General features: G+C 40.4%; 1 protein-coding gene across 5 annotated transcripts in view; it reads right to left on the bottom strand.

Annotated features, from left to right (window-relative positions):
- Positions 1-1,109: 1,109 nt before the first annotated feature.
- TRIM66 (tripartite motif containing 66) overlaps positions 1,110-17,898 on the bottom strand; it is a 54,695-nt gene continuing 37,906 nt past the window's right edge. Inside the window, exons 11-20 of one of the 5 annotated variants that reach the window (XM_064715047.1) lie at positions 12,905-13,177; positions 12,471-12,699; positions 9,298-9,358; positions 8,429-8,603; positions 7,325-7,617; positions 5,718-5,841; positions 4,368-4,442; positions 3,122-3,235; positions 2,253-2,471; positions 1,112-1,938 (exon numbers count right to left, since the gene is read on the bottom strand). In XM_064715047.1, coding sequence (XP_064571117.1) covers positions 1,879-1,938; positions 2,253-2,471; positions 3,122-3,235; positions 4,368-4,442; positions 5,718-5,841; positions 7,325-7,617; positions 8,429-8,603; positions 9,298-9,358; positions 12,471-12,699; positions 12,905-13,177 — 1,623 coding nt within the window. In that variant the 3' untranslated portion in view covers positions 1,112-1,878. Of the gene's footprint in view, positions 2,472-3,082; positions 3,236-4,367; positions 4,443-5,717; positions 5,842-7,324; positions 7,618-8,428; positions 8,604-9,297; positions 9,359-12,470; positions 12,700-12,904; positions 13,178-17,898 lie in introns of all 5 variants that reach the window. The other 4 variants (XM_064715050.1, XM_064715049.1, XM_064715051.1 and 1 more) reach the window with 4 other exon arrangements.

A 17,898-nucleotide genomic window follows, 5' to 3' on the forward strand; every position in this document is an offset into this window, starting at 1 on the left:
AATAAACTTTATTTAAATAGGTGTTCTCCAAAACTAATGGTACAGTTAATAACCTGACAGCCTTTAAGAAACAGAAGGAGGCTGTCATTGACTCTGCTCTTCCAGGAAAAGAGGAAGTCATCACTAATCTCTCACATTTCTACCACTGCCCCTAGATGAAGTCTAAAAAGCATACTATTTTTGCATTAGTAATGGAAAAAGACAGTTCTTTGGTGGAGGAACTGAGAAAAAGTGATACCTGCAGCACAGATAAGGGCGAATAATTCAGTGACAAACCTGCACTCATTGTCCTGTGCCAAGACTCTCACTGTTTTGAGGAATTTGACAGAGAGCAAACATATATGAATTCACATTTGGAAAATGTGAAGGCTGTCCCTTCATCTCACAGTTTGCCAGTCAGTTTCTAATATCCAGATTTTCATTTCTCCAAAGAAAAGGAAAGATTAGAACTCTACCAGGTACAGGGCAAACAGTAAGTCACACACAGTAGAATATAACATTCATGTCTTATTACTATTGCATATATAAACCTTTAAAGTGTTATCTAAAATAACATACATGGTTACCAGACAAAATAGCCCATATAAAATATGCTGAAAATATCATCTTTATTTACAGGAACCTAATTAAAATGAACTTTAATTGTGTTTGAGGGCTGCAACAACCTCCTGTGTCAGAGCTAGGCCCCAGTCTGGATTGTTCTGCTGGGCAGAGCTCTAAGGAGGAAGATGCCCCTCACACACATGAGGAAAGCACTGGCCATGCAGAGATGTGGCTCACCTGCTGCTGGAAGGGGTGGGAAGCAGCTTGCAAACTTTCACTCTTTGCTCAGGTGTTATGTCCTGTTACCCACCCCACCCTTCAGACTCTACAGTGACACACAACCTTTGTTCAAGTGAACTCTAAATCTGTTCTTGGTTGTGTTCTGCCTATACATTGTGAAATTTAGGAAAAAAAAAAAAGAAATCTTAGCCTTTCTGTTTGAGCTTCTATATTATCATCATCTTCTAGCACTGCTGATAATCACAGCTACAGGTAATAAGCAAAAAGAAAATCAGAAATAAATGACGTTATTTTATAGGCACTTCTAGAACCATGTAATTCACTCCATAGTTAATTTGCGGAATTCCAATATCTACTTTATAGAAAAACAACTGCCTAGGGTTGTATAAAAATGCTGCCTTTGAGAGCTACAAAATCCCACACTGCTTTACCAAGCATGAATTAGATTCCAGAAGAATGATGCCTTGCAAACAGAGCATCCAGTATGCACTGAGAACCAGCCCTCAAACAGCCCCTGCGTTAGCATTACTATCACTTGTTCTTTCCTGATTTAATGAAAACGCTGTGCTTCAAAAGAAACAGCTAATCAGATAATCACATTATCTCACAGGTTTTGGAGCAGCCAAGTTCCCAGAAAAATCATTGAATAAGACAACAGGATTACAGCTTTAATGGCTACACATTGTATTTGTCACAAAGCATGGCCAGCATTCACACTGAGGCTGCAAGATTATTACATGGTTACCTGTGCTCTATAAAATAGCAATGCCACATTGAACAGATTATGAAACAGTAGTGCAGTATGAGGTATTATCAGGATGTTATTTTTATTATTGTTTATCATTACCTATGACCAAGACATTAGTACTTCAGTGTAAACACTGCGAAACATACATGTGATTTAACAGATGGGATGTTGACAGATTTAAACAAACATTTTGATCTGTTGTCTATCCACAAGATCTAGAAATAAGGCATATGGTCAGCAGGATAGGAGAGTTTCAATAAACAGCCCGAGCGCTTTGCTTTCCTCCCACACACCTTAACTCTGCCAGTCATGCTGCTGGATTCCTCAAATCTCATATCTTGAGGAGGTCATATCTGAGGAAGGCTGTTAGTTGGCTGAAACATCATTCTTTTAGTTTTTTCGCTGTCCTGTGTACAAAGGAAACAAACAATGAATAGCTAAAGGGCTTAATCTTTTTACAAACCTTGACAGAGCTTTCTGCTAGGAAGATAACTGTACAGCCTGAGAGGCTTCATTTGCTCCTGCTCGCACATTTATACACATCTGACACTTTATTCCACTCAAGGGACCGTGACATAACATGTAGAACTGATCACACATCCGTGATAGAAGCTTGACAGTTTTCCCAGACAGCCCTGCCAAAACTTCCCATCAGTAGCAGTAAACAGAGCTAGCAGGGAGGCCACTTGGCAACCAAGTGCTTTTGCTTTTGCAATCTTACAGCGTGGCGCCGTTTCCTTTTGGGCTGCACGCACTCCTGCCCGTACGACGGCCACTGGAAATCCTGGGATGCCACGGGGCTGCTCTGGCTCTCCAAGTCTTCAGAATCAGAGTCATCCTGCTGCATTGAAGGGAAATGCCTGTCTGGATAGATCTCTCTCAGTTTGTCCTCAAAGAACTCATCCAGGCATCGTCCAGCCTCAGCAACCTCGGAATCCGGCTGTGAGGGAATGAATAAGCATTCAGTGCTACCACACACAGAAATCATCCAGGATCAAATCCAAATAACTACCCCATCCCAACACCTCTCCTTGGCTTTGTCTGCTACATCTCCATTAGTCTCTGCACACTTCCTACAGCCCATTAGTCTCTCTGCATTTCCAGTGTAAGTAAAAACCTGATGCTGCTGTTAAGGAGCACGTTTGTGCACCTCTAAGAAGTAGAGATGCACAGTGAACTAGAAAGAACAGCAGTGATCACTGCTTAGGAATTTCTGTGCATTTTATTTTCCCTAGGTATTTTGCTGGCTATGATTGGCTTCTTACAGCAAACACAGCAACATTCTGTAGAGCTGTCTGTGAAGATGCCCCTCTTTAGATCCCTCTTTTTATATCTCAAGTTCTCAGATACGTATATAACTTCAAACAAACTTCATTCCTGTCATTGAAAAAGCCCTGATATAATTTCCAAAGAATAAAATTAATCAATACTTCTGTTTATCCCAATCCTACATCTGACTTCCATGGAAGCAGTAATTGCACCAGTGGGACAGCCACTGAAAGAGCCAGCCCCTGCTTTGTGTCCCCCCACCCAAGCATTTTAGAAACATACATAATTGAACTTTGCACAGTTCCAAAACATGAGACGCACGTCAGTCACAAGTTCCTCAGGTGCAGAGTAGTGGGACTTGTCCTTTTTTTGCAGCTTCCTTCGTATGGTGGACAAATCCATTGGCCTTTTGATGATCTGATAATAATGCCGAGCCTGCAATAAGAATAAAAGGCAGGTATGTGACATTTTTCATTAAAACATTTCCTCTCCAGTGACTTCTATGCAATTTTGGACAGAAGTCATTGCAGAGGAATCCTTGCATAAGGATGGAGAGCTCTAATCTTTTAGTGTCTACACTTGCACATTGTCTTCCTGGGTGCTTTTGGATTTGATTAAAACATACTTGTTTTCAAGATTGATCCTAAAAACAGCACACTTGAGTGACTACTCTGCTGCTTGCACTTTGTAAAGTTTATCCCCAGACAACCATAACCCAAATTTAACAATGAACAATAATATATGTAAATTGACAACTAGCTGACATTTTTCACAAGCAGTTACAAAAAGAATGTGCTGTGATACTTTCTGCTGATAATGTGGGAAGTAGTCTGTCAAGAGTGACTCAAAATAGGACACTGTGCACTCTTTAAAAAGTTCAACAAAAGCTTATGTCAATGGGCATCAGGTACCAGGATATCCCACTACTTAAATCTTTCAGGGTCTAAACCTACTTGTTAGGTAATTTGCTCCATAAGTCCATTGCAAGATTTATTAGGTGGAATGGGTTTTAATCATTATTTGAACTACTCCTTCATATAAAACCTTCATTTTTCCCCTCTTCAACTTTTAGCACATAGTGCTCTACTGTTACAATAGTGTAAGTCACCACCTTCCTTAAAGACGACAGTTCACATTGCAAATGTGGAGTAGACGGATGAAGCAGATATCTCTACATCTTCCCTGCACAGTCACATTTACCTTCTGCGTGCACAGCGCAAGGAAAGAGGGAGTTCAGGGTTGCTTCTAGAGAAAACTTCTCTTATGGCTGTACAATATTCTCCATGTACATAACAAGTCAACTCTTTTAATCACAGGAACCCCTTATACACCTTTGCCATTCTACCAGCTTCTTAAATTGGCACTCAGACATGGCCTGAGCACTGGCCAAATGTTTCCCTGCCTCTGGCCTGATGCCTTCAAGGCACTTGGAAGAGGAAACACCCACCCTTCCCTAGGAAGCAATACTTTTCAGAAAAAAGCCCTCATGAATATCTTTCAAGAAGACAAAGGAGAAGCTTGTGAGGCTCTCTGGTTTCTCTCTGATCCCTGCACATGCAGTACTTACCAGGGGGCTGACAGGTTCATGGAATGGGAGGCTCATACTGCTGCAGAACAGGGAGAGCACCAGCTTTTCACACTTCTGTGGAAGCCAAAATTGTAATAAATTTTAGTTCAAAACAAGGGAGTTTCATTCTTGCCCTTAGTTAACCAATCATACTTAAAAATGATAATTCTCAAATGAATTTTTGATGCAAAATGGCACACTTCACTCTAGTCAGGGGAACGTTTTGCCTCATAGCATTGTTAGACCTTGGAAAATAAGGATAGTCAAGAAATGCAAGAAAGGCAACATTCTCCTGGAAATGATTGGGAATTAATGACTATCATTATTTACTTTGTGTGCTCCAGATCTATTCCCTGGCTCTCAACTGGGAGAATAGCACTAACAATGTGGAAAGTTAAATGGGCAATGTTTCCCACTGCTCACATTGGTTTCCATGAATGGATATAAGTTGGTAGTACTGCATGAAAACTATTCCCTTTAATCATCATTAACTTGTAAAACACTTATACTAGTGTTTGGCTTGTTTATTAGAGAAAAAAATGCACTATATAGGCATTATAAACCATATTTTCTCACAAAAATGGAACTCTTAATTCAATTTTCCAAATAGGACTTCACTATTTGAGAACCAAATCCCAATAACTTTTGCCCAGTTGTACAAATACAGTAGAAACAGGGCCAGCTCATCATCTGCGCTCAATTGTGGGGACGCTTCCTCTCTGTCCAGTTATCGTCAACATACATATGACATCTATATTGAATTTGTGCTTTCCAAACACTATGGACTTTAGGAAAAGGTCATTATTTAATGGAAGATTTGGTAGAGAAAACTAGTAATAGGTGTGTCAAGTGATCTTTCCTCTAGACTGAGTTAATAGCTTAAATATCTTCAAGGGAACTAATGGGACATAAGAAGAAGACAGTTTGATGATTTCAATCCAATTCAAAAGTGTCCAAAAAGTGTCTTCATCACAAAAATGTCATTGCACTGACCCAAATAGAAGCCTGAGAAGGTGCCAAGTTTTAAAGCAAAAAGATTCAGGGTCACAAACCAGGCAAAACTGACTCATGCTCTTGAGTGTGACTTCCTGTTCAATGTAGAAAAGAATTTCCACATCTGCCTGCTTCATCTTTCTATAACATTTTTAAATTGAAGAGCAATGTCTAGAAAGAAGACCAACTAATATACAAAATAATACATAACCAAATAATAACAATGCTTTTGTTGTATTTACTGCTGTGTATAACATTTGAGTAGCAGCCAAGTGAAAACCATCTCATGAAAATGCAAAGCCTCATGCTGAGGTCATATGTCCTGCTCCAAATAGAGCACGACATAATGATTCCCACCTTCTGGTCACAGTCAGCCAGGCCATACTGTGCATTGTGGCTGTGGCTGTAGCGAGTGTTCTCACAGTCATACTCCACCTCTGGCTTGGCAGGGTTACGGCAAAGCGAGCACACCCATTCCCCCCTGCAAAACAGGAAACAAAAAAATTGGTGGGGAATTTTCTCTATAACCTTGTCAAACAGCAAACCTCAGAAACCACTGAAAGCCTCATCCTTAACTAGCATTATGATAGCAGGCAATCTGAAGCCCATTGTATTTGATACTTTGCATTGCATCTGAATCCACTTAGAAGTATAATCATTTCAGATTCTATTCACAGCTCTTTTCCTGTCACAAGGGAAAAGAAAACAAAATTGTGTTTGAAATAATCTACCAGCAGTGTATGCAGCTGCACTGATTCAAGTTCTGCTTTGAAAAAAAAACACTAAGGAAAAACAGGCAGCAACTGTTCGTAAGAGAAACCCAGACCCTTTTGATAACTGAGATATTAATTAACAATTGATACAATAATTGACATATTTATCTAAGAAATCAACATATCAGAAAAGGTGTGATGATAACACAGGTCCCCAAAACAAACAGACATAATCCTGCAAGGGCATGTGTGCCCATGCTAGTAGATGCATTTTCAGAAACCTCTTGAGGAATTTAGTGAAGGCAGTGATGCAATTTCTACAACATTAGGGTCTGAATAGCTACAGATGACGATATATTCAAGAATTATTAACATATAACTTTTGTTAAGGGAATTAATTTACTTCATTAGAGTTTTACTTTGCCTTTAAAGTTTATTCTAACAGGAAAACTTGGTTTTCACAGTGCTTTGAAACTAGACGGTAATGACTCCACCACTAGAGAAAAGAATGAAACCCAAGAGAAGAAAAGTCCTGATTTTTAAACAGAAAGGAGAAACCAGAATCTCCAAATTAATGCCTTACAACATATTTTTCACAGTTGAGACAATGATTTGAGCTTGGCTCAAATTAAGTAGACTTCAGTTCCACTTAGTAATGACTTGTAACAAATTTAGAATTGCATACCACAGTAATGCACATTATTCAGTCTCACTTTTAAGGTTGGTATGTAGACATGTGTCTATTTCTGGTTCATTGCATACAATCCATCTGTGACAAGTTGCAAAAGATTGCTTCTTAGGCAAAGAAATGACTAAAATATTTCCACAAAAGCCCTGATAATCCTATATTTCCCATAAAATTTGCTAACAAACTGAATAAAACCTCACTGATTGCCCTTCCCTTGTGCTAGTCTCTGTTCTGCCAAGAAGAGCTGATGTCTACACTCCAGGTGCTATGTGAGAGTTAGGATTTTATTTTTCTCCAGTGAGTCACATGAATAATTTTTAATCTGGTCTGCCTCCTCCTTTGCTGTACAGGCCAGTTGACTGCAGAAAGGACACAGTGACAGGACACAGTAGTTCTTTTTCATAATTCATCTGGTTCCTTGCATGTAAGACAAAAAAGTAACAAAAGAGGCAAGTGAGAGATGCAGCCCTTGCATAAGCCTGAAACATCAATCCCTGAGGATATCTTCTGCCCCCAGGCAGTGAGCAGGAACAGCACAGTAGTGAAATGTCATCCGTACTCACACTGGAAAGCTGAGCAGGGCTGGAACATGGCAGGAGAGATGGAAGACCTTGGGGCAGTGATCACAGCACAACAGCTCTCCTCCGTTAAGACACACAGCACAGAAATCCTCATTTTCAATTGGACTGACTTCCTGAGTAACTGGGGATTTTTTCATGCTGGAGATGCCATTGCTGAGCTTCTGATCAACAGATGGGGATTGTGTCTGTCCTGCTGCCTGGGAGATGAGAAATCTCCCATCCTCTGAGTTCTCCTCTTTGGACTTCTGTCCTTCAGCTGGATTATCTTTATTTATCTTGAAGGAAGAAAAATCTGGGATCACACAATCATCATTTTCACACACCAGCATAAAGCATCATTGGTTATCTGCAAATAACCAAATACTTCTGGTACTTGGAAGGCACAACTACCAACAATTTTCCAACAAGTGCTTCCAAGTGCTTCTCTGCAGGGAACTCTACTGGAGTTCAGGAGGTCCACACTCTTGGCACTTGCCACTGGCTGGCCAGGTCACCTTGGTCAGGTCATTTCCTCCACACAGTACTGTGAGACAGCTGTGCAGATTCTACACCGCAGGTGATAGAAATAGGATAGTCTACAATATCACTTGCAAATTTTATGGTAAACACTCAAGCTCCCCAAAAAACCCCAAACATAAAAAAAGTGTAGGTCTTTTTCCCCACCAGAAATTCCTGTTTCCTTCTGTGGAAAGTCTTCACAGCCAAGACTCCACTGAAGAAATAGACTACATAGTTTTTTAAAATCTATTACACTGTAATTTCTGGGATTGCTTCCTACCACTCAAATACATATTCAGGCCAGTTTTAAGCTACTTATCCTGTATTTGTAACTAGACAGGTGAGCCCTGTTGCTCCTTAGAACATGAAAACAAAATTGTTTCAGAAATGGAAGATGCAGGGAGCTCCACTTGAGCTTTGCAGGAGCAAGCTCAAAGCTGTACTGTCATTACCACAACCCATCATAGAAGTACCCAAGAGTCCAACAATCAGCAGATTTTTTTACTGTACAATATTCCAGAAACTGTGCCTGCAAACCAGTGGGATAAAGGGCAGAAGGCAGGTAAATCCTGAAGACAATCCCCTCACCTTTATGGACATGCTTGAGGAGCGTGTGCCACACTCAATGACCAGGAGGAAGCTGCCCTCCTGCCCGTTGTGCTGTGGCTGGAGCTTGAACACGGGCAGCTCCCCCACCTCCGCGGCAGAGATCTGCAGGCGCTCCAGCCGCACGTAGGGGATCCTCTGCTCCTTGGGGGCACCTCTGGGGTGAAGAGGACACGGGATTAAATTCATCAACATCCCACAGAATTCTCCTCTCTCCTCAGTTCCATGCACCAGTGTTTGTGCTCCTCTTCCTTTGTAACTCTGACTCCAGTGGCCAGACACTGAAAATCTTGATACTTTTTCACAAACCATTTCGTTAAGAAATGTGAATGCAATCACTTTAAATTAATCATATGTGTAAATACATTACTAACTCCTGTGCTAAAGCTTTGCCCTGCTCTCTGTATTCTTAATTACCGCAACTAAAGTCATATTTTATACTTTTCAGCGTGGCAGGTTTCAACAGGAGCACAGCACATCATCAACTTTACCATATTATCACAGCAATGGTTGAAAATCAAATTTTATAAAATTGTTGGGGTAAAGTTAATCCTGTTTCCATTATATCTTTTAGCCTTCATTGGGGCTTAACATTTTCTAATTGTTCAAGTGAGATAGGTTTGCAAGTGTTTATTCATTCTGGAAAATTATACAGAAATACATGAATTCACCACATCTTTTTCATTGCTGTTTTCAAGTTGGAGAGCACTTTACAACTTTCAGAACTAATACCTACAAGGAATCTAGAAATCTTTTTAAGTTCTCCATCATCATTAAGTATGACAAATTTTCTAAATACATGCATAAAATTTCACAGCCAGTGCTTTTGTATAAAAAAAAGACTCTGCTACCTGACATTCTGATTGCTTTTCATATCCATTTCAAAATGTTCCTTTTCACAGTTATTGGAATCTGGAACAGAAGATAAGAAAATGAATAAAATATTTATAATATCACAGGCAGATTAGGGTAGAAAGTACTTCAATATTCATGTACTTCTGACTGGTGTTTAATATGATATCATAAGTGAAATATGGAATAATTTCATCTATATGTATAGAAAATGTGCATGCTATTTTCTGTTCTAGTGCAGAGCCTTTGTCTTTCTTTTTTACTTTTAACTACAGCTTCTGCTCCAAATATAAGGAGCATATATGAAATATTTTGTAGAAATTATTTATTTCCCAGGGAATTACTTATGTACACAGCCATATCACACACATCCATATACATGGAAACAACATAAGTAATCCTCTTTGCCATACAGCCTTCACTTGAGAAAAACAGACCCCATGAGGTCTGAACCCCCAGGGCTCAGGAAATCTTTGCTGTCTCCAGCTCCATGCAAAGAAGCTTCTGGATAATTCCAGTTACTTGAAAACAGGAAGTAAATTGTGTCTCCCATCTGCCACCACAGGACAAAAGTTACACTATAATTCCTTTCCAGTATCTGGAACACATAAACACGTGAACTCAAAACTATCTGCTATTTATTTAGCTGTAGCTTTTTGTAGCTGTATCAGCATTTGGCTGTAGTTTTTACTGACATTAAACACAAGTAATAGCACAGTTCTGGGGAGATGGGATAGGATAGAGACAAATGCCTCAGTGGATGCCCTCAGAAATACAAATCAACTGAAAAATTTTGTAATCTCACCTTTTGTTAGGAATTAGTTTGACACAGTCAATACAAACAAGAAACAAACACAATATCATGGCTATGTCGAGATAAGAGAGGGCCAAAAAAGACGATTTTTAAAAGAAAATCTAGCTCAGGTCAACAGTACCTGCCACAAGGAACAATAAAATTAAGACTAACAAGGAAAGGTGCATTTCACATCACACCTAAGGCATTATTCACTTGTGATTGTTGCTCTGGTGAAGGGTGGGCAGCCCTGTTATGGACAGAATTCCTAAAGGAGACTGCACACCAAGCTGAAGGAGCAGCTCTCGTTGCACACTGCCAAAGCAGAGGATGTTCCAGTGGTGCTGGCTTCCTACATTAACCAACATTTCCATCAGCAACTGAGCCCATCAAAAAATACTGCCTGTAAAATTTGTGGGAAACACCAAACTAGAGGGGTTGCACCATGGACAATGTTTTCAGTTAAAAATAGACCTTAGGGCATCAGAGGAAAAAATCTCCTAAATCAGTAGGACTGAATTGAGGTCACTGTGCTCACAAAGGGTCAGATGAATCTAATCCCAAAGGAAAACTGCCTAGGAAAATGTTCTTGCAAGGAATTAAGGGTTAAAGTGAGCTGTTCTCTACACAGTCAGCCCCCTAATGCTGCTGCTGCAGAAGGGAGGAATGCCATCCTGCAGGCTATCTCCAGCAGCAAGGAATGTAAAACACAAGGAGCTGATACCCTGATTCTTCATGGCATCCCAGAGGCCTCAGCTGAGCGCTGCATTTGGCTGTGGGCAGCACTCCTTAATTGCAGAGAACCCAAAATAGCACAGAGGAATGAGGTGGTTTTGAAAAAAATCAAACCCTTGATCCATGAGGAGAAGCTGAAACCATCAGATTTGTTTAGTCTAGGAAAGAGAAGAGGAGGGAGGGGTGTTTATGCAAGTCATAAGAAAAAAAAGTGGCTGTAAGAGGGAAAATTATCTCAGCACAATTTTTACCACATCCTGTATGCCTAGGATAAGAATAATTTTGTTTTAAATTAGGCTGAAATGTTTAGGTTTGCTATTAGAAAAGGATGAGTCACTGGAGACATTTACCAGAAGGAATGAGGCTTGGCAGCACAGCACTGCTGAAGCCAGCAAGTCCTACCCAGAGCCACCAGCAGAGTTAGCATTGCCTCTGCAGCAGAATTCGTGTTTTATGGTGCACTGGTGACTCTATCTCCTCACTGCATGCCCCTAAACACTGACAGGATAAGAACTGCTCGCTCCTGACCCTTCCTTGTGAAAAGGGAGCAGCACTGAATCCAGCACTTGAGGCTTTCCAGCCTCTTGCACAACAGGGCCTGCATTTTATAGCCAGATAATTTGCAGTATCCTCTACTGACAGTGAGGTTCTGAATGCTGGGGCTGCCCCTGTGTGTGGTGTCACACAAGCCACCCCAGATACCACATTGCTGCTCCTCCCCAAGACACTTCAGCCTGCCTGAGGCACAGCTTTTTAGGGGTGCCCCTGATTCTTACAGCTCACACAAATGATTGTGCCATAATTGCCACGGTTTGGCGTGGGACATTGAAGAGAAGACAAATACTTTTCCTTGGCTCACTGGGCTAGGCCTCCTTTGTACTAATTAGAATTCTCTGAATAAAAATACAGCACAGAGAGAGAAATATTAATTCATCTTCTATAGAGAAATGCAGCCAAATATTGGCATAAGTCATGGGATAACAGCTTGATCCTGCAATCCCTTGCTTGCATGAATAGTCCCATTGACTTTCAGAGTTTGCAGGAATGAGCCTTTAGAGTGTAGCACAATGTTGGCAATTTGCCCATGAAAAGAGTTAAGTAAAGCCTAATTCTCCATTAGGGCTGAAGAAATAGGCCTTGGCTGAAGGGAATATTCCACAGTAGACAAAGCCAAGCAAAGGCACATGCTGAGCAATGTGTTAACAAAAATTTGGCATGCTACTGATATGGAGGACTTAGCAGAAGGCACATTACATTTTGGAAGTAACGTGGGTTTTTTTAATTGAATTTGAACTCTTCAAACCACCTCTTCAATAGTCATAACTGCAGGTCTCATTAACAGGAGTGCTTCTAAAAGAACTAATACTCCAGGTACTTCATACAGTCACACTCGTTTCTGGTTCACAGATGAGGGATGTTACAAATTCAAAGCATATTATTTCCATGTTTTTCCTCCACAAATGAGATCAAACACACTTTTCCATTGGATTAAGTACTCTGATAACATTTGAAGCTTGCTGGAAAAGCACATTTACATGTAAGTATATTAATAAGCATACTGCTTTGCCATGCTAGCAATGCACAGTGCTAAGAAAAAAAAAAAAACAAACCCAAACCTAAAGGAAATAATTAAAAGCCTGGTACCTTCTTTGCTTCTAGGTTGTCTCATTCTGGCATTCACAGGCAGGAAAGAAGGGTTGCTGAGCAGTTCAGAAGGAGAAGTGCAATGCTGGGACTTTTTGATTGAAAGATTAATAGGTTCTTCCATCACTTTTTGCATAGAAAGAGTTAATTCATTAACTACCTCTTGCCCAGCAGTAGCCAAGCTGTTTTCTAGAAGACAATCCACAGCACTGAAGTCTTCATTTTCTAGCTGCAGGAGAAAGGGGAGAAAGAAATGCAAAACTCAATTATGAGCTTTCCTTCTTGTCATGTTAAGAATATAATTTGTAATCAGTCTTCAAATACCAGATAAGGAAAACTGTAATTGAAACAGCATTTTTACTGGTTGACCAACAATAACGTGCTGTAAAGGGAAGCGGACTCCCTCTGAGCAGAGGAGTGTGAGCCATCCCTACCTTGCATTTGGTGCCTCCCTGGAGTGCATCATTGGGTGCAGGGGCAGCAGGAGCCCCAGGGCTGGGGTCACTGGGAGCCCTGCCCAGGGCCAGGCTGTAGCTGGGCAGGGGCTCTGCTGCAGGGTCACACTCACAGAGGGCGTTGGGGGACAGGCCAGGTGTCACAGCAGCTGCACCTTTCGCCTCTGAGTCAGCTGAGCTGAGTAACCTCATGGGAGATAATTCCATTTCTGCACTGCTTGGAAAGCCCACAAAGCTCAGGGATGCTGAACGCTGGGAAGAGCAAAAAGAAGGAAAAAATGCAATATATTAATCAGCTTTTCAGCAGCAAAATGCTACTGTTCTTTCTATAATAGATGAGATGCTCAGTTTCAGCTTGACATAGTCAAACAGTTGTGTCACAAGGGCTGTAAGAATCTATTGTAATCCTATGCTGTTTCCAAAAGCTTTAGATTCTCCACCATTAAAACCAAAAACTGGAAAAGGAGACAACTGGGTTACTCTTCTGGTGCTTACAAAAAAAATGTCTTCCTTAGATGAATTCAAGGGATTCTGATTTTTAACTCCTACAATGATTGGGAAATCTATGTAGAACACTGTACCAAATTAATCCTTGACATAAACCCTATTATTTTCCATTAAATTTTCCCAGAAGAAATAAGATTCAAATCAGAAATTTTGTCATTTTATTAAAAGAACATAAAATCATTCAGAAAGAAGATTCAGAAGAAATAAAATCTAACTCTGACTTAAGTACATGAAGTTATTTCTCCTGTTAATGATACTAAAAACTTTATGATAGTTAGTGAGTTGGTCTCATTAAAACCTAAAGCACTTCCTCCCCTTTAAATAACACAGATTAAATGCAGAAATATCCTACATGTACTAATGAGGATACATGCCCAGTTTCCAAAGAAAGGGAATATTTACCAAAGTATCAACACACATTTTTGACTGTCTCATGATTTGCCACTACCAAACCCACAGAGTCGCTGTTACACAAACCAAAGCAAACCCACTCATCTAGGTGACGTCCTTAAGCTGCCTCACACCCTGGAATGGGGGACTCTATTGAAAACAAGACTCTTCCAGCATTCATGTGAAGCAAAGAGAAGGAATTTTGGAAGAGTACAGATCTGTGTCACTTGAATACACAATTTTGCCTTGATTTCATCATAGTTCATTCGTGTTTTGTCCTTTACATTAGACTGACTATATCCTTTTCATTTGACTGCAGTACAGTAGGTAGCACTCATTTTAATACAAATCAAGACAATAGAAATGTGTCTATTGCATCTGAATTAGAGTTTAAATTTACTGTTGTACTTATTTCTCCACTAGAGGCCTGTGACTCAGAAGTGAATCTGAGATAGAATCCATTTCCTAAATTTAATTAGTAGTTTTTTCTCAACATAAACTCCATTTGGGATTTTGATACTTTTGTCCATCTTAACCCCTCAGTGGCAAAGACTGCAGCCTAGACTGAGCTGCCAGATGTGCCTATGTAAATCCTTCCTCCTGCCAGCCTTGAATTCTTCTGCTTGCAATGCACAGCAACTCTGGGCCGGGACAACACTGCCCACAGACACTAATTCCCACCTAACTATGGATGCAATTTAATTTCCTCTTTGCCAATTTGCAATAAATGCTATGATGGGAGCTTTGCCTGAAGAGTGACTACTTAATCTGATGAGACAAAATACACCTGCATTTGAGTCAGAAAGAGGTCAGCTCCCATGCACGGCCAGGGGAGGTTTGTGCCATTGCAGGACACAGAGCTGCAGTGAGCCTGCTCGAAGCAGTTCCTCCATGCAGAAGGCACCCCAAGGAGCACTGGGTTCCTGCAGCCAGGGAATTGGTCATTCTCCCCCTCTTGAGTCCAATGGACATCCCTGAACCTAAGCTGTCTGAGCTGGAACAACTTTTTGGAAGCGGCTGGAACTGGCCACACATGTTCTTCCCACCTCACATTTGAGCAGAAAACTGGACCACAGTCAGTAAGGAAATGCACCAGAGGAGGCCCAAACTTGCCATTTAGACTATCTGACAGAGCATTCCTAAAAATGCTGAGGTTTCAAACCGAAGTTATCTCCACAGGTCAGCAAGGAATCCACTTTTCAAGGCCACACGTACTAAAGTCCGTAAAGATCAAAAATGTTTCTTTGCCACCCCAATTTGCTTGTAACAGGTTCCTGCAATTGCAGTGACAAATGGGACCTACAAAGTACCCATTTGTCTTTTCATTCCATCACTCATTTTATCACAAGCCTTTTTCAGATGACAGAATTAACATGTGAATTGTTCCCATACCACTCTCAAAAGACTAAAATAAACAAGCAGAATTCATGCTCGAGCTGAAGATAAACTGTAATCTGCCCTTGCCTTTTCCCCTTGCTTCAGAGTCTACTGTGAGCATTAATTAAGCCCCTGTGAGGTAGCTAAACATTTATTTAGTCAGGTTCTCCAAAGCATGGAGCATCCACAAATCCCTGAGTCCATAGAAGTACCCTACAGCTGTGCTCCATTGGAAATGGCCATGCTGAGGCACACACAGGGCAGGCACACCACCCAAATTTGCTCCCAAGTTAACTGGAGACCTTCTGGCCATTCAGCTCCTCCAATCACTACCCACACCTTCCTTGACTCGTTTACAAGCACGTACCATCATCTCATGTGGTGAGACCTGACCCTCTGTGTGCAGCTCAAGTGAAATGTTCCCCCTCCTAAGGCAATTTAGGATTTCTCCTGGCTTGCAGTGACACAAGTTTACTTACTGGGAGTAGTCACTGGGATGACTCCTACTGAAGGGAAAATAAATGGAGACACACATGTAAGATTTTCAGGAAGGTGAAATTTAGTTGCATGGTGTGGCTATGTCCTTTTTACTCTTATATCAAGCATCAGTTTCTTCAGAGATCTTTTTAGATTATATAAGCCAATGGCAAACCTTGCTCTTGTTAAAAAGAATAATGAGGCCATCAAACTGCCATCTGTCTTTCCCTTGGGGCAAAAGTTAATTTTGTGGTTATTTTAATGATGAAGCAACATTATGATCTTTCAGTGCAAAATATTAAAACTCACAGTTAAGAACAGACACATTCCATTCTGATCCATGGAGCTGCTGTCAAGTGTGAAGTGAACAATGCACTGGGAACAAGGCTCATTAATAGACTATTAACTCACTCCCTAAAATAATCATTTCTTTTGCCATTAGCAAAAATTTCTCTTTTCCCTTGACAGTTCAGCTAGATTTTGCAAATGGGACGCCTTTAAAGGATTTATCTGTTTTATAAAAGCTCTATTGCCTTTACACTGCAACATTTGAACAACAACAAGCATTAATTATGCTCTTGGGCAGAGGGTGGCTTCAGCTGTTGGTAAATTTTGAACTTTTTTGACATTTTAATGTACAGCCTGGCACATTGAACTACATCTGTGTCACTATAAATGGAATTCTCATTGTCTCATAATTAATTTTGGTCTGATGATCCTTATAATATAATGGCAGCAGCATCACCACCCCAAAACGCCTTCTACCACAATTTTCTTAGCTATGGTAGTGAAAAGTAAGAAAAAAAGAACATGCAAAGTGCCTGCAGAGAATAAAAAATAAACACATGGTTCAGTTTAAATATTTCTTTGATCACTGTTGCATTCCAAAAAGGTCCAGCGTAAACATGCAGCACCAATACAGAAGAATTCTGAGAAGCAAATACTTACCTTGAAACAGTGGGATTAGGATTTGTTAGGATTGTTTTGGCAAAGCCTCGGGGCTGTTGACATTAAGTGTCACTGATAAAGGAAGCTAAAACTGGGAAGCGCCAATTCTCTTTGCTATGGGAGAGAAACACCACGCTGCAAATGGATGCAGAGTAATGAACGGCTGCTATTAAGTGGAGTAATCCCCCTGGCAGCTCATTATGCTGGAAGGTTAAACAAATGTACTACTCCAATCCAGTTGCTTAACACAGCAGCACTGATAGCACGGGCTGCACACGCTTCCCATTCCCAGTTTCAGAACAGAATCCGAAGGATTTCCTTCCTGCTTTCACGAGACAGAAAGAATCCAAATCTTCCTTAGCAATTTGTCTGAATAAACTGGAGCGGGCTTAAAGCAGAAGGAGGAAGAGACTGCATGGAGCAAGCAGCATCATGTTTTATTTATCTTCTTTTTTTCAGGTCAAAGGAAAAGGGTTTTGTAAAATTAACATTCTGGGAAATGTACCTAATTGCATTAAGCATGAAGGTATTTGTGCCGTGAGCGGCTCAATTCTTTACAGTAAAAAACATACTCTGTTACTTGAGAAATTTATAGCACCTCAAACTCCAGGCTATTATTTCCTTCATCACTAATTCTTCTAAAATTAATAGTAATTAAGGGGAAAAAAATAGCAGCAAGAAATCCATTTTGGTCCCAAGGTCAGATTTGAAGTTCTAGGGCTGGATATTAAATAATTATTACTTTCAGTGACTAAGTAATCACAACATGCTCTGTGCAATACTACCATTACATAAAATCTGTACTCGGTTCTACAGCACCCTTCACACAAATTTCATGGGTTTTTCAAGGAAAAAAAAAAAAAAAAAAAAAGAGAAGTTCACCATGAACTGTCACCATTCATGCATTCATGAAATGCTGCCACAGCATATATCTGGAATAAAAGAGAAGCCTCTCAGAGTGCTCTGAAGATGCATGGATAGCATGGAATATTCCCTAGGATTTCCCCATTTCAGGTACTTTATGGTGCTTGAGACAAACAGAGCTGTTGGACTAAGAAGCTGGAACTTTTTGTGAATCAAAAAGAATACAACAAATATAATACACTACACATCATTTCCAAGTGTTTACACTTTCTTTGCTAATTTTGGTCTCAAAAATTATTTATCAAAGCCACAAAATATGGGGAAAATAGTCAAACACACAAAGGACCGAAGAACAGAATGGCTTTCACCCAACTCTAGAGAGGCAAGAAGTTCCTTTTAAGCTCCAAAAA

Source organism: Zonotrichia leucophrys, chromosome 5 (assembly GCF_028769735.1).
Source record: "Zonotrichia leucophrys gambelii isolate GWCS_2022_RI chromosome 5, RI_Zleu_2.0, whole genome shotgun sequence".
Lineage (NCBI taxonomy): Eukaryota > Metazoa > Chordata > Aves > Passeriformes > Passerellidae > Zonotrichia > Zonotrichia leucophrys.